The sequence below is a fragment of the Lissotriton vulgaris genome, chromosome 2_1 (genome assembly GCF_964263255.1).
Source record: "Lissotriton vulgaris chromosome 2_1, aLisVul1.2, whole genome shotgun sequence".
Lineage (NCBI taxonomy): Eukaryota > Metazoa > Chordata > Amphibia > Caudata > Salamandridae > Lissotriton > Lissotriton vulgaris.
Window position 1 is genome coordinate 325446515 of NC_141687.1, and position 15646 is coordinate 325462160.

Here is a 15646-nt window from a genome sequence, read left to right on the forward strand (position 1 = left end):
TGAGTACGCTATCTCATTCAGGTGCGCAAGCAAATGTGTGTCAAAAATCATTGTTTAAAAAGACATCAACTTTAAACGAGTACATGTAAAATGGAAACATTTCTGCCGTGGCCTATATAACATCACTACTAAATACACTGACGGCTTTTAAAAAACACTTAAGCAATTTAAATGTATCAGAATTATCATAGTAAACAGATTATTACTTCTTCATGAACACATTAAGAACAGGTTGTTTTAGTTTCAGATTTGTAGTGTTTGATGCTTTATATAGAGAACATGTCAGATAAATGGCAGGCCACATATATAGAATGCTTATAGTAGATATTGGCAGGCATGATTTAAGCACAGAATAACTGAGATACAATAATAATGATTGTTCAAATATTTGGATTTACAGAATGTCACATAACCCCTTGACAAAGGACTGTCTATATCCTGAAATGGACTGGAGATTGGGGAAACACATTATGTACACATTGATGGTGGAAGGAACAATTGTTCCACGATTTCATGACTGAAATACGAGATAAAGAAAATCATGATTTCATCAAATTGGTAATTCAATTCAAAATATCTTTATTCGATTGTTTGATGCAATCATAAAAGTACAGATAAAATATCATAAATACATAGTTACATAAAGATACAGAATTTCATTAAATTCATTTAAAAACCAGTTAATTAAGAAGATAAAAACAATTTGGTTTATAAAGTGCAGATTAAGTGTCCCTACGTTTCCTGATAGTTATAACATTTTTTAGGAACTAAGTTGTTCTTGATACAGATACATGATTATCTAGAGCTTGAATGCTAATCATCGCCACACGACAATGACAAAGTCCTAGCTCTCTTAATAAAGGTAATAGAACAATTTTCCTCATTTCGTCATAAAATTTACAAAAAAGAAATACATGAATCGTACTCTGAGAAGAGGTGTTATCACAGGGACAGAGAGGTAGCTCATGTGTCCAGTTGTTGATCGTGGGAAAGCTAACCAGTCTGTGGAGGATGTTAAATCTGAAACGTGTGAGTAGAAATCGCTCATAAGTGCTTGTTACATAAATTAAATAGGGCTGAATCTTAAAAGTTACTAAAACCAGTTGATGCTGCTGAAAAGAGGATTTTAGGGCCTCCGCAGCAGTCCTATTGGAATCCAAAAGTGCTAAACACTCTTTCTTCAAGTTTTTTCGAGAAATTGCTGAGATATCAGAGGGATTCTGTAAGTATTCTTCTCTACCGATATCTTTAAGAAAGCTATGAACATACTTCACCCATGGGATTTTTATGGCACCATCCAATTTCAGAATATCTGTCAGGACATCTCTATTTAAGTGTGTCGCTTCTTGGGTCCAGACTCTGTGCCATAGTAGAACTGTCTCTATTTTAATAAGATCAGTAATGTAAGATAGGCCAAGTTCTGAGTGGCAATTGAAATTGGAAGAGCTTTTAGGAACTGCCAGTATGTATTTTATGAAGGTATTTTCGGGGACCCGGATGGGTGCGGGGTTAAGCAAGACCCCAGACCCCACTGCCATAAATAGTGCCAGTTACACACTTAGCTTTGTAGATTTTAATCAATTCCACGGGGGTCTTGTTCCTAACTTACTAGAAAAGATTTTGAGAGCGGCAGTATATCTTGAAAGCTCAAGCTTTTTAACAGAAATAGCTTGAGACCACGTCTCATTTTGAGCAAAATGTATCCCGAGATAGGAAAAATGTTTAGCAAATTCCAATTTTGGCCCTGCTATAAAAATTGGTCTCTTGGATATATTTTGTTTACCACAATACATAGTAAAAGTTTTTGATGTGTTGACTTTCAGTCCCAACTCCTTCATAAAGCGGCAGAAACTATCGACCACACGCTGTAGGCCCACCTGAGTACGTGACATAAGTACAGCATCGTCAGCGTACAAAAGTGCTGGTATTGAGCGGCCGCCTACGAAGGGGGGGTCCCGAACTGCCTTTGCACAAGACACCTTCCAACCCGTTAATATATAAATTAAAAAGGAAGGGGGCCAGGACACAAACCTGCCTGACCCCGCTCCTGATGGGTATTGTGTCAGTGCGTTCTCCATTTAGACCAAAACGTACTCGGGCAGTCGCATTACTATAAAAACGTTTAAGATAATAAATAATATTTGATTCAACCCCAAGATGTTCCAGTATAGACCATAGTTTGGAATGTACCACACAATCAAAAGGGGACGAGAGATCCACAAAGGTCAAAAACAAGTTTGCTTGTTTTGCCCTTGTGTATTTCCTGATCAACAAGAGCAAGTTCAAACCCTGCTCTACTGTCCCCAGACCTGGGCGAAAGCCATACTGGAGGTCGGACAGGACAGAGTTTTCCTCCGCCCATTCCAGTAGTCGGTCTAGGATAATTCTGCCCGCTATTTTTGTAAAGGAATCCAGTAGGGAAATAGGCCTATAACAGGCAGGATCCTGTCTATTTCCTTTTTTATAAATTGGAACAATTACAGATTCCACCCATGTGGGCAAGAATTCAGCAACACAGCTAGCATTGAGCACCTGAACCAGAAGGGGCGCCCACAGTGCTGGGATACTCTTAAAAAGGTCTATGGGGACCCCATCCGGCCCAGGCGCCTTTGCGCCCTTGCTTTTACTCAGCGCCTTTGCCACCTCCTCCAATGTAAAATACAAATTACTATTAAAAGGATAGTTGTCAAGGGAGATCAATGACTCCACTTGGCCTTCTTTATGTTCTTCTCCTTCGTAAACTCTTTCGAAGTGTCTGACCCAGTCTAAGTTACAAATGGCAATATCTATTTTCGGACCAGACTCTTCGGGGAGGAATGGAGTTTTAACGATTTTCCAAAAATTCACACTGTCGTTAGTTACTGAGGCTGTATGGAATGCTTCCCAAGCTTCGGCTTTCAGAGTGTTTTTCCTAGCTTTAATCGCCTCTTTATAGTCTTTCCTAAGTCTACGGATTTCATCGGCTGATCTAGGGTTGTTATGCAAAGCCTTTTTTAGCGTTGCTTAAGCCTTAGTGCATCTAGAGTCAAACCATCCTCCCTCTTTCTTCCTGTTCTTAAATTGTCTAGTTAAGGAGTTTTTAATTTCATTTGATATTACTTGAAAGGATGCGAGGCAAGTATTAGGTGATAAATATGTCTCTAGACACTTTTTAATTTCCCGGGAGCATTTTTCAACCATAGGAAAATAGACAGGCATAATGGAAAGTGGTCACTCAACGTTATATCAAGGACATTAAAGGTATTTATTCTGTTCCTGCTGTTATTAGAAATAGTAATAAAATCTATAGTTGTAAAACAACCTCTACCATAGAATGTTGGGACTACTATTGGAGCAGAAGTGCACATTTCATTAACAAAACCTAAATCAAAAGTGGATAACAGATTATTCAATTGATCCCCTAGTAAGTTATGCTTAAAATGAAGATGCCCCTCACCTTCATCCTGAGCTAGGCCACACCTGTTATCCATAGTTGATTCACACAAATTGCAATTAAAATCTCCTAACATAATTACCATCAGTTTTTGTTTAAAGATTTTTTCTTGCTTAAGTAAAACCTTGGTCATTTTCCTCAAAATACTCAAAATACTCATAACATCGTCAACAGGAATGTTGTTATATATATTAACCACAGCAATCGGAAAATCACAACCCATGTCAAGAACCAGCATTTGAGAATATATATCTTTAACAGGTTCAATAATTTTCCCACACTTTAGTTTGTTGGATAGATAAATGCTCAGACCGCCTTTAGGTCTCCCGTGGGAGACGGCTACAGCTGGGGTACAAAATGTTCTATAGCCATTCAAGTGCACTGGGTCCAAGGTCCATGTTTCTTGAAAGCATAGCAAGTCTTGTGATTCAGTAAAGTCCCTCCAAACGGGGTGATCAATTTTAGATCTAATACCCGCAATGTTCCAGGATGAAATATTAAGAACCGGTAGATCTTTCAGTGGGGTAGACAAGGCTACTGTGGTGGACGAAACTGTTGGGGACAGGATCGTATGGTTAGCGTGTAGAGGGGGGGCTAGCTGATTGTCCTCCCACCCCATATGCTCCTCTGTTGCCAGGCCTCCCCCCCCCGAGCTCCCCATTTTTACACGTAGTTAACATTAATGGCGGTATGTTCTCCCCAGATATAGCTACGCTATCCCTCGTACAAGGTTTGAAATAGGAATCTTTATCTGTACCTTTAACAGTGGGATTAGCAGTAGGATTAGCAATAATTGACCTCAGTCAGTCAATATTTTCCAAACCACTAAGTGTGTCAAAATAATTAAACGTGGGAATCCCATAGCTTCAAGCCCATGGCTCTTCCAAATTCCTAATCGGGTAGCAGACAGGGGCAATTCGTCTGTTTGGCCGAGGAGGAGGGTAAAAGTAGCCACGGGGAAGAATATTGACAAGATGTGGGTCAGAAATTGACATAGCCGCTCTCTCCATCACAGTGTTGACCAACTGAGGGGAACGAAATGATAAGACTACACAGTCACCTCTCAGTGTTTTAGTCGAGGTGCCTATCCATCTTGCTCGTCTAACCATTTTGAACTCTGTGAAGAGATGGCTTTGGAGTCCTACCCTAGATGACAAAAAGTGAAGGGATTTATTTTTCAAAGTTGCCCAGTTTTCGTCAGTATTGGCGGATAGTGGAGGTACGTTTGCCAAGACCACAGGATACGGTGTTGCTTCTGGGGGGAGATTTAAATTAAAAAGGTTCGGTGTTACTCCTTCCTCAAAATGATCTTCCGGTGTTCTATGTTTATGAGGTGGTATAAGCGAAGATGCATTCGGGGCTACAGAAGGTGAATCAACAGGCCCCTTTTCATGAATAGTATTATCTCCCCTTAAAATGCTATGATTAGGTCGATCAGTGGGTTTTGAATTAATGTTTTTAGTTTTGGCTAACACTTTAGATGGAACTGACGTTTTAACCGGAACAGCCACTTTAGGTGGAACTGGCGCTTTAGCTAAAACTGGGGTACCAGTTTTGGAGCAAGTAGCACTAGAGTAAGATTGGGGCTTAATATTGCTTGGTGTCAAACTTACCCTCAATATTGGTTAACCTCAGTTCTATATTTGTAACCTTTGAGGTAATTGGTTCCAGGAAAGTCATTAGAAGAGTTTCCATTCTTTACCAAAAAGATTCATCAATTAGATCCCTATTAGCATCTAAGTGGGGGACAATCGCTGGCTGACCATTATCTTCACTTACACTGATCCCATTTAAATTTCCCGGGGCTTTGCTCTCTTTCGCTTTGGTGTTCTTTTTATGCGTTTTGTTGGATTTACTATGTTGCCTTGCTCTAGCAGAGTGTTTTTGCTTGGATCTGGCCTTCTGGCCTCTCGTTCTTACACATGGGCTATCGCTAATATTTAGGATAGAGGATGGACTCTATAATGTTGTGACCCTCGTTTTCTAAATTCTCCTCATTCAAGGGAGTAGAATCATCGTTGTAGACAGTAAAGAAGGAGTTGCAGATAGTCGGGTAGTTGAGGGCAATAGAATATTGACATCTGTTGAGTCACTGATAGGCCTGTCTGTCGTCGGTGTTATGCTATTTCTCCTGGGCAAAGCAACAAAAGAAGGAGCTAGCAGGGATTCCTGGGAATTAGTAGTTAACATAGACATATTAGAAACAAACGAAAAATGTTAAGAACTAGGGACAAGTTGAGATGCCTTAGTACTCACAAACAGTAGTGCAACCAATCGGTGGACACCAATACCAGGGGGAAAAGTGTACAAATTGTTTTTTTTTTATTTCAAGAAGATTTTATTAAGAGAGATAATGATACCAATAGTAAAAACCAAATACAATATAAGTGATACATTTTGATACAAGAGAAAAATACAAACATGTGTTCGACTTGGGAAGTAAATAAAAAAGCTGTAGATAAAATTAAAAAGCAATCGATGACAGGTAGAGGATCTGATCATGTATAAGCTTTTAGCAAACAATAAACAAACGTATCACCTTCTGATTCGAGGATGGGGGCAAGGGAGGAAACAGAAGAAAAGAAAGTATGAAAGAAAAGAAAAAGCAATAGAAAAGATGAAAGGGAAGAGAGGACAGGAAAGAAGAAATAAGAAGAAGAAGGATTCCCACAGGACTGGCCCAATGTAGAACACAAAATAGACAACAATTAGACAGACAAATCAAAAGGGAACTGAGGGACCAACCCTTTCGCGGACAACTCCATATAATCGTCCAAGGCCGTCCAAACCCCTTTAGAAATGGAAGGCGAAAGGTGTGCTTGGTCAACCGAGGTGTGTGCACTGCGTAAAAAGGATACCCACGCCCACCACGTATGATAAGAGACAGCCGAAAAGGATTTCCATTCCATAAGAATGATCTTGACCGCTACAGTCAAGAGAAGATCTAGTAACTGTAATTCCAACGGGTCTAAAGGGAGAGGAATGGGAGCCGCCAAAGGGCCTAATAAAACTAAAGGAAAGGAAAGTTGGAGCTCAATGTTAAAAATAAGAGATAAATGTTTCTGAATGAGGTCCCGAAAAGGTTTAAGTAAGGAGCAATGATAAAACATATGGGGAAAATCACCAGCCACCAAACCGCAACTCCAGCAAAGATCATCGTCTTTAAGGTTAAGCGAATGAAGATGCACAGGCGTCCAATGGAGGAGATTGATCGAGAAAAACTTAGATTGCATTAAGGAAGGAGCAATTTTATTACGGAGAGCCAATTTACCAATAGATTGCCAAGCTTCGGACGAAATATGGTCCGTGACGTTGGGATCAAAATGGCGTGACCATATTTGTTGCGCAACCGTCTGTTCAGGAAGCGAAGCAGAGGACAGAAATGTATAGATTTTGGAGGCAACATGACCAGATTTGAGCCAAATGTGGAAAAGCGAGATGGTGGAGGAGGAGGGGTGAAGACGGACTTTAGAAACAGCTACCTTGATTTTAAGAAAGGTATAAAAGTCAAGATTCGTTAAAGAGTGTTTGTGAGCCAAGGTAGAGAAAGGTAATGGATCACCGGAATCACTATACAGATGCTGAACAAGAGAGATTCCTTTTCCTGCCCAGTATGACATGAGGGTGGAAGAAATATTAAGCTTAATTTTGGAGTTTCTCCAAATAGATGACCACCTAGTTTTATGCAGGGGAATAGCCACCTTCCTATCTAATTTCTTGACCGCAGCAATTGTATCAATAATGATAGAACGGGAAAACAGAATATGCAAGGTAGATGTAGTACAGAAAGAGGCAGTAGGTAGAGTTGATGCTAATTCCTGTTCTATGAGCAGCCAAGAGGGAACATGACGAGTTGGAGGAGAAAACCAAAAAGCACCCTGAGAGGCCAAAAAGGAAGTTTGGTATTTCTCCCAATCAGGAAAGTTACAACCTCCCATATCACAAGGTCGACGCAAGTATTTATATGCTAATCGAGCTCGTTTGTTATTCCACAGAAATTTAGAAGTCAGACCATCAATTTCTCGAAAAAAGGAATCGGATAATTTAAGCGGAAGCATGGAGGAAACAAAATTAATAATCGGCGTGATCATCATTTTTAGAGTTTGTAAGCGACCCCACCATGAGATATGTTTCGGAGACCATGAATCCAAAAGACGACGCACTTTGAGTCTGAGATTCGTTATAAGCAACGGTGGCATGAAGAGTAGAACAGAAATAAATTCCTAGGTACTTCAGCTGTTTAGATTGCCACTTAAAGCCAGCCGAGCCCATATGAGCAGGAAAACAATAAGCATTCAGAGGGAACATCTCTGTCTTATCCTTATTTAGGGTATAACCCGAGACCGTTGAAAACAAGGAAATGGTGTCAGAAATAGCAGGGATGGCCAAGGCGATATCATCCGAGAAAATAAGAACATCGTCCGCGTATGCGGCAGTTTTAAGACAGTGAGAACCAAAAGAAAAACCTTTAATATTAGGGTGAAGGTCAATCAAACGAAGAAGAGGATCAATAGATAATAAAAATAAAAGTGGGGATAAGGGACAGCCCTGTCTCGTGCCTTGGCGAAGATCAAAAAACGAAGACGGAGCACCATTGACTCTAATGTTAGCTTTAGGTTGGGAATATGAAGACATTACCATATTAATGAAAGAGTCTCCGAGGTTATGCGCGCATAAGACAGCTCGAAGGAATGGCCAAGAGACCTTGTCGAAGGCCTTTTCCGCATCAAGGGCCAAGGCCGCTGCAGGAAGTTGAGACCGCTTGGCAGCACCAATAATATGACAGAATGTGCGTATATTGTCCCTTGCAAGACGACCTTTTACAAAACCAGTTTGGGAAGGATGTACAAGATGGGGAATAAAGGATTCTAATCTTTTAGCCAGGATTTTAGCAAAAATCTTCACTTCCATGTTAAGGAGAGAAATAGGTCGGAAGATTTTAGGATCCGAATGATCTTTCCCCTCTTTCGGGAGCACAACTATGGTGGCTTCAGCAGCTGTACCAGAGACAGATCCATCCTTAACAAAATAATCAAAGACCGATTGCAACTTAGGGACAAGCGAAGGGAGAAAAGTTTTATAAAATAATATTGGATAGCCATCAGGGCCAGGAGCTTTACCAGAACGAGTAGCCTTGATCGCAGACACTATTTCTTCGGGGGAAATGGGTTTATTTAGAAAAGAACGATCCTCCTCAGAGATCGACTGAATCGGAACCGATTTCAAAAAATCTTGACATTGGTCAAAAGAGGATTGGTTAGAAGGGGTATATAATTTATTATAAAAGTCGCGAAAAACTCCAAGAATTTCCCCTGTTTGGAATCGTTTAGAGCCGGTGTGGTCCGTAATAGAAGAGATTTGCGAGGACTTAAAAGAGAAATCTTGAAATTTTAAGGTAGCAGCCAGAAGTTTCCCAGCCCGATTCTTTAATAGCAACTTCTTGGACTTTTGTGCTTGGACACCAATATGAGCCCTTTTAGTGACAATGGTATTATATTTGTATTTTAGTAGCTTAATTTGTTGTAAGCAAGTCGGATCTTTAGAATGCCGAAAGGAAGCTTCCAGAGTCTTGATTTCAGTTGACAAATCTATAAGTTCTTTCTTAATAGCTGAATTACGTCTGGACATACATTTAATGACCTGACCCCGGAAAGTGCATTTAAAGGAGTCCCACAGAACGATTGGGGAAGAGACAGAGCATTCGTTTTCACGGAAAAAAGTATCTATAGCCGTAGAAAATTCATCAACCTGAGAAGGGTCATGCAAGACTTCAGTATTTAATCTCCATGAACGAGCGCGTGATTTAGGGGCAAAGGATGATAGCTTAAAAGTGACCGCAGCATGATCAGAGACCAAAATAGGGTGTATAAGCGGAGAAGAAGAAGATGAAAGAAGAGAAGAATGAACTAGGAGATAGTCAATACGAGAGAAGGAGGAATGAGGCGAAGAGAAGAAAGAAAAATCACTACCAGTGGGATTATGGAGACGCCAAAGATCGTGAAGATGAGAGATGGAACACATGTTAAGCATTTGTTTGTGGGATTTAGGAGGGCGAAACTGAAACGAAGAATTCCTATCTAAGAGAGGGTCCATCGGTAAATTAAAATCTCCACCAACAATGAGATTACCAGCATGTGGGGTGTTATTTAATTTTTTGGTAATGGATTTCCAAAAAGCTGGATCATCAACGTTCGGGGCATAGATATTCATAACATATAAATCGTGCTGTCCATCCGACAATTTAGATAACAACCACCGACCATCAGAATCATGATCAGAAGAGAGTATTGATAAACCAGAGTTCCTCGAGATTTAAGTAACAACCCCATTCCGTTTGCCAGAGGCATCAGAGCAAGAAACATCTGAAACCCATTCTTTCTTCAAAAACAACGCTTCTCTATTAGTGATCTTGGACTCTTGAAGAAGAACCAAATCTGCAGAGAGAGACTTACAGTAATCCAAAATTTTCGACCTCTTCACCGGGTGATTCAAACCCTTAACATTAAGGAATAACACATTTAAACCCGGCATGTAAAACAAGAGGGGTAAATAGAAGACGACACTGATAACAGAAAAAGAACCAACGTCAGAAATACAAGGCAGCAATCATTAAACAAAAGAAACACTGAGGGAGCGTCCATGTGGGAGGACCAGGAGAAAAGAAGAGAAAGAAGAGAGGAAAAGAGAATAGAAAGAAGAGAGAAAAGAAGCAGGAGGGGAGGCCTAAAAAAGACCAACAACATGCAAGGGAGAATGTGGAAAAGGCGAGCAAGGGGCCCGTACTAGGAGCATAAGTGGGTAAAACAGTAGCCCAATACTAAAATATAGTAGCGGATAGCAGGAAGATCGGAACTGGTAACAAGGAACACATAGTCCCGCAAAACCTCATTATAATGCAAATAATAAAACTGATAATGAAAAAAAATTACTACACTCTAGCGTAAAATAACAACATCCTAGCGAGAGAAATATCTATAATAAGCAACATTAGTAGAATAAATAAGAACAAAGTAAGTATGCGAGAAAAAACTTCAACAGTAGATAATTGCGAAGCGAGTACAATACATATTCTAAAAGCTAACAACATAATTAAGGAACAAGCTATAACTGCATATGACATTACTATGAGGATGAATGATAGAAGCAAGAAAATAAGAGATGTATGAGAAAAGAACTGTCAGAAAACAGCCAACTAGGTAGATAAAGAAAGAAAAAATAGAAATAAAAGAACATATAAAGCAAATACCAAAATTTATAATGAAGAGATTATTACACCCAAATGCAACATACCACACCCTAGCGAGAGATATATGTATAATAAGCAATACTAGTAAAATAATTACTAAGACACTAATTATATGAGGTAAATCCGAAACAGTAGATAAATGCAAGGCAGATAATGTGCATATTTAACAAGATAATAACATAATTAAAGAACAAGCTATAACTGTATATGACAAGAGTATGAAGCTGAGACACAGAAGGAAGAAAGTAGAGATGGAAGGGAAAAGAAATGTAGGAAAATAGGAAAGTAGGCATATAAAAAAAGAGAGAAAAAGACTTGTAATATAAAAAGGAATGTAAATGTTGAAGAAATACGCAGGAAGAACAGAGAAGGACGACAGATAAGAAATAAAATAGCGAGAATGTGGATAGGAAGCTCTGAAAAGAGGAGAAACAGGAAGCAAAACAAAAGGCATTATAAATAAAAGAGGAGAAACCATGAACAATAGATTAATGCATGACAATCAATATGCAAATCCTAAAAAATATATTCAATGAATACACTATAATTGTATATAATAACATTATATATGTGAGAGAAGAAAGGTAGGAAAATATCAGAATAGGAGGAGAAAAAAGAAAAAAGAAAGATAGAGAATGTCACATACCAGAAAAAGCAACGTAACTATTAAGAGATAAGTAGCAAGAAAATAGAAAAGTAAGTTGAAAGAAAAGATGACCGAGATGAGAGATAAGAAAAGTTGAAATAACGGAATTAAAAGTCAATACAGCAGTATGCTAACAGCAAGAAAGAGAAGAGGAAACAGCAAAATATAGAAAGCCACCATAAAGGAGACTAAAGAAGACATTTCAAGTGCCCGAAGCACCAGGAGCCTGGGAAGTCGCCCTTTGAATCTCCATCTGAATCTCCATCTGATTGTCCAGGAAGGTAGCTAAATCCGCCGGCTCATCAAAAATCCTGGAACGTCCCTTGTAAGAAATGCGGAATTTGGAGGGACCAGCAAAGGAAAAGGGAATGTTCATCTCTGAAAGACGTTTCCGAAGATTGAGGAAGCCCTTCCTCCTTATGACTGTGTCCCTGGCAAAGTCTTGAGATATTGAAATTCGATGACCTTCCCAAACGACATTTTTAGTCCTGCGCATGTGCGAAAGAATTTGTTCAGTATGTTGATAACGCAGTGGCTTAAAAATTATTGCTCTTGGCTGGGTGGCAGACTTAGAACGAAAAGTTGGAACACGATGTGCTCTTTCTATCTCAAAGTCTCTTTGAAATGAAATTTGCAGCGTATCAGGAATCCAATGATACAAAAAATCAAGCATAGAGGAAGATGATTTCACTGCATCTTCCGGCAGACCAAAAATGCGTAGGTTAGATCTACGATTACGGTCCTCCTGCTCAGTGAGGTCTTTACGCAACGCCGCCATTGAACGCTCTAAGTGGCTGAGAGACCTGGCTTGCTTCTGGATATTATCCTCTGAGGAACTTATACGTGACTCCGTGGCCGAAACTCGAAGAGACAGGGCTTTGAAGTCATTCCGAATAGCGGACACCTCCACTTGTAGTAAATCCGTATTAGTCTTTGTAGATTGTGCAATATCATGCACCTCGTTAAGACGCGATAATATTGCGTCAAGAGTAGAGGCGGTGTCTGACGGAGCAGTCTCAGGTGTAGGAGACACAGACTTAAGACGTTTGAGTGAAGTGCCAGCCTCTTTTGGGTCTTTAGCAGTTGTGGGACGGCCCATATTTGCTGCCATGAAGAGACAGACCCACAGAAAAAATACACAGCCAGTTGAAAAAAAAAACTGCGCAGTTACCCCAAAAACAAGGAATACAGCACACCAAGTGTGAGAAGCACTAAAAGCAGTGACAGTGGCGGACTAATAGGGTGAGCAGGCAGCAGAATATATGGTAGAACCTCATAGACCTCAATAGGTTACATCAAAAACATCGTGAGGCAAAAGCAGATCCATCCATAGATATTATCACTGAAGAAAATAGAGAGCAACATAGTATCTAGCCAAGCAGCCCAATGAGCATAAAAAAATAGAAAAAAGATGTTACCATTTCAGCGCCGTGATGAAAAAATATCCAGGCTATCCCCACACCTGCAACATTGTAATAAAAGCGGCACCTCTGAGGAGAAAACGCCGTCTCCGTCACAAGCGGTAAGATGGCGGCCGCCCGTGAAGAGATCGAGCGTCGCAGCAGCTGACCGGGGAAAAGATGCAGCCTTCAGCAGAATTCGCCCAAATGAATGTCAGACGACTCCTGACATATTCCGGCACCTGGAACGAGCTTTACAGCGAAGAGGGGCAGTCAGGAAGCGGTAAATAATCTCCGCCGGCCCCCACTCGCCTGAGAGCTCAAGCGCGACCCGCCATGTCCCAGCGGCGCGCAAGCCACGCCCCCAAAAAAAAGTGTACAAATTGGTTTGAGTATTTTCATCTCTGTCAAATGGACAGTAATTATCAAGAATAGCACCAATGTGTATTTTCAGCACCTATAAGCAGAAACGTTGCCATTACCGACATACTCTTTTTAGGTTGAGTAGGTGATAGTGAGAAAGGTGATGGACCGTAGCTCATGCCCTGGATTTTATCCAATACCATAATCAAACAAGTTTATTGTTGCTGATGTAGAAACAGACTACTGCATTTTTTAAGAAAAATAAAACATATTAATGTCAAGTGTGCGTGTATATGTGGTCTCTTAAATCCTATATAGCGAGAACAGGTTAAAGTAACCAATACTCACCTTTGCTTGCTTGTACTCCTGCGCATTGAGCATGAAGAGAATGTCATCGGTTTGGAGCCAGCTGATTGGTACATCCAGAATAGACAAATACTTCCTAAAGATGCTTACAGACTCCAGAATGAGAACAGAACCTCAAGAGTTAAACAAAAAAGAGCCATATTAAATTTGCTGCAACGCCAACTAAAGTAAGGTTAGTAATAAGATTAGATCTCAAACTGCGTCAGAAAGAAATAATCTGTGTTTCAAAATCACAAACGTGGCCAGTGTTACATACAATATTTGTGGGCGTTCATTCATGTTTTGCTGTCCACTAAAACTACTGGGAAATCCGAGAGACCCCTTTTTGGATTTATTTGTAAAAAGCTGCAACCTTTCAAGGTCAATTCCTCATATGCATTTACCTGCAGCATATGTTAACACGACATAAATAACTTACAGCTTTTAGCTTGACAGTATAAAAACATTTTTAAACTATATTCCCAAATATCACATTAGAAGCTGCAAAATAGAATAAAAACGCATTAACCAATACAAAGGAAAGCGTGCATAGTGGATAAACCACAGCAGCACTCCAGTTAAAATCTCAGACACTTCAGCAATAAAACAAGCATTGGCAAAGACAATAAGTCTAAATGTTTGGACCTATTGTTTTTGCCAATGGTGTTTGGCCAATGCTGTGCAGCACTAGCAAAAGCAAAAAAGCCAAAACAAAAACATAAAAAAAAAAAAATCAAAGCTAACCTCTCCCGTGCCCCTCACCCCAAAGAAAACAACAGAAGGAAGGAGAAAAAAGGCAAAATGACTCCGCCACTGTTGCCGGGCACGTCATTCTGTAGGCACATGCATGAGTCAGACGGCATGTGCAAGCTTAAGAAAGTGAATTTTCCTTTTTTAATGGATTAATCTAATAAGGCATGTGCTTACTAGATTGGTTAAAAAAAGAAATGGTAAGTGCAAGAAAGCGCTTTTGATGTAGCAGAGCACCCAGAAACAAATAGAACCTGCTAAGCTCTAAAAAAAAAGTTATTCATTTGAATGAGCGGGAAAGCAATATAGGAGAAGTGGAGCAGATAGGGGAAGCAAAGGGGTAAGCGAAATAAAATCAAAATAAAGCTGCATGTGGGAGAAGGGACAAAGCAGCACACTAGAGAGAGAGCAACAATGATCGCAGGGCAGAGCTCGAGTCGGGGTACCACACAGGTGGACGGCGCCCCGTCACTTATTTTACCAGGGGGGGGGGGGGGCGCTGTCCCCCCTGCCAAACAGCTGGCCTTCACTCTTTGGCCTTTCTGTGTCGAGGAGCTCGTCACCTTTCGTGACATCACTTCCTGCCGTGACGTCACTTCCGGTGACAGCGTCCCCCCACTTCTTTTTTTAGGACTTGTGCCCTGGCGCAGGGGTAAAAAGAGAACCAGAGGAGAGAGATCAGCACATGAGAATGATAGCAACACTGAACTTGGGAGGGCAGAGGAGAAGCACACAAGAGAGAGCAGCACTTGTGGGAGACAGAAACATGGAACGTTTGAGAGAATAGACAGTGTTTGGGGGAGGAAAGCAGCACACAATGGATAGAGCTAGAAAGCATGTGCACTCTTTTGAAGGCTTTAAAAAGTAGCTCCCTAAATATCAGCAGTAGAAGGATACAAGCCATCTAATGAAAAGGATGGAAAGGAAGCTATGCTCCAGGGGATGTACAATCAGGGAAAGCAAGCCGTTGAATAAGAGGTAAGCCAAAATGAGTGACTAGTAAGTCAACCAATGGACGGGTTCTAAGCCACAGTACATTTTTGATAATCCCGCTACTGTTCTTTGACATCCAGAGAGTTTGCACTGTCTGGTAGGCAAGACCTAAAAAATACCAAATCACCCCGGCAGCATTAGAACTTGTTACATACAGATAACACAATGATCTTAAACTGCAACAGCTTAACTGAACTATTCTACCAGCAAACATGTAATTATATGAATGTATGAGTTTGGTAATCTGAATCACTTCAAGCCCAAGGCAAAAGGACAGACCTGGAGTCTTCCACTGCAGTCTCACTGTAATTAAGAATGGCGAAGGGAGAGGGGCAGACGAGGTCATTCAACTATCACTTCCATTTCTAAACTATAACCCTTTAATTAAAATTACACTTTTCATTATCTGAATAAGGCTCCCCTCTCACTCAAGAAATCACACATATGAGAAATGGGAAAGACTTTTCTGT

General features: G+C 40.4%; 1 protein-coding gene across 1 annotated transcript in view; it reads right to left on the reverse strand.

The window, feature by feature from the left end:
* Window positions 1-15646, reverse strand: part of PIGL (phosphatidylinositol glycan anchor biosynthesis class L) — a 456545-nt gene that overhangs the window by 41526 nt on the left and 399373 nt on the right. The window contains exon 6 of the mRNA XM_086955062.1: window positions 13437-13567. Within this exon, the coding sequence (XP_086811188.1) occupies window positions 13437-13567 (131 nt within the window). The remainder of the gene's footprint in view (window positions 1-13436; window positions 13568-15646) is intronic.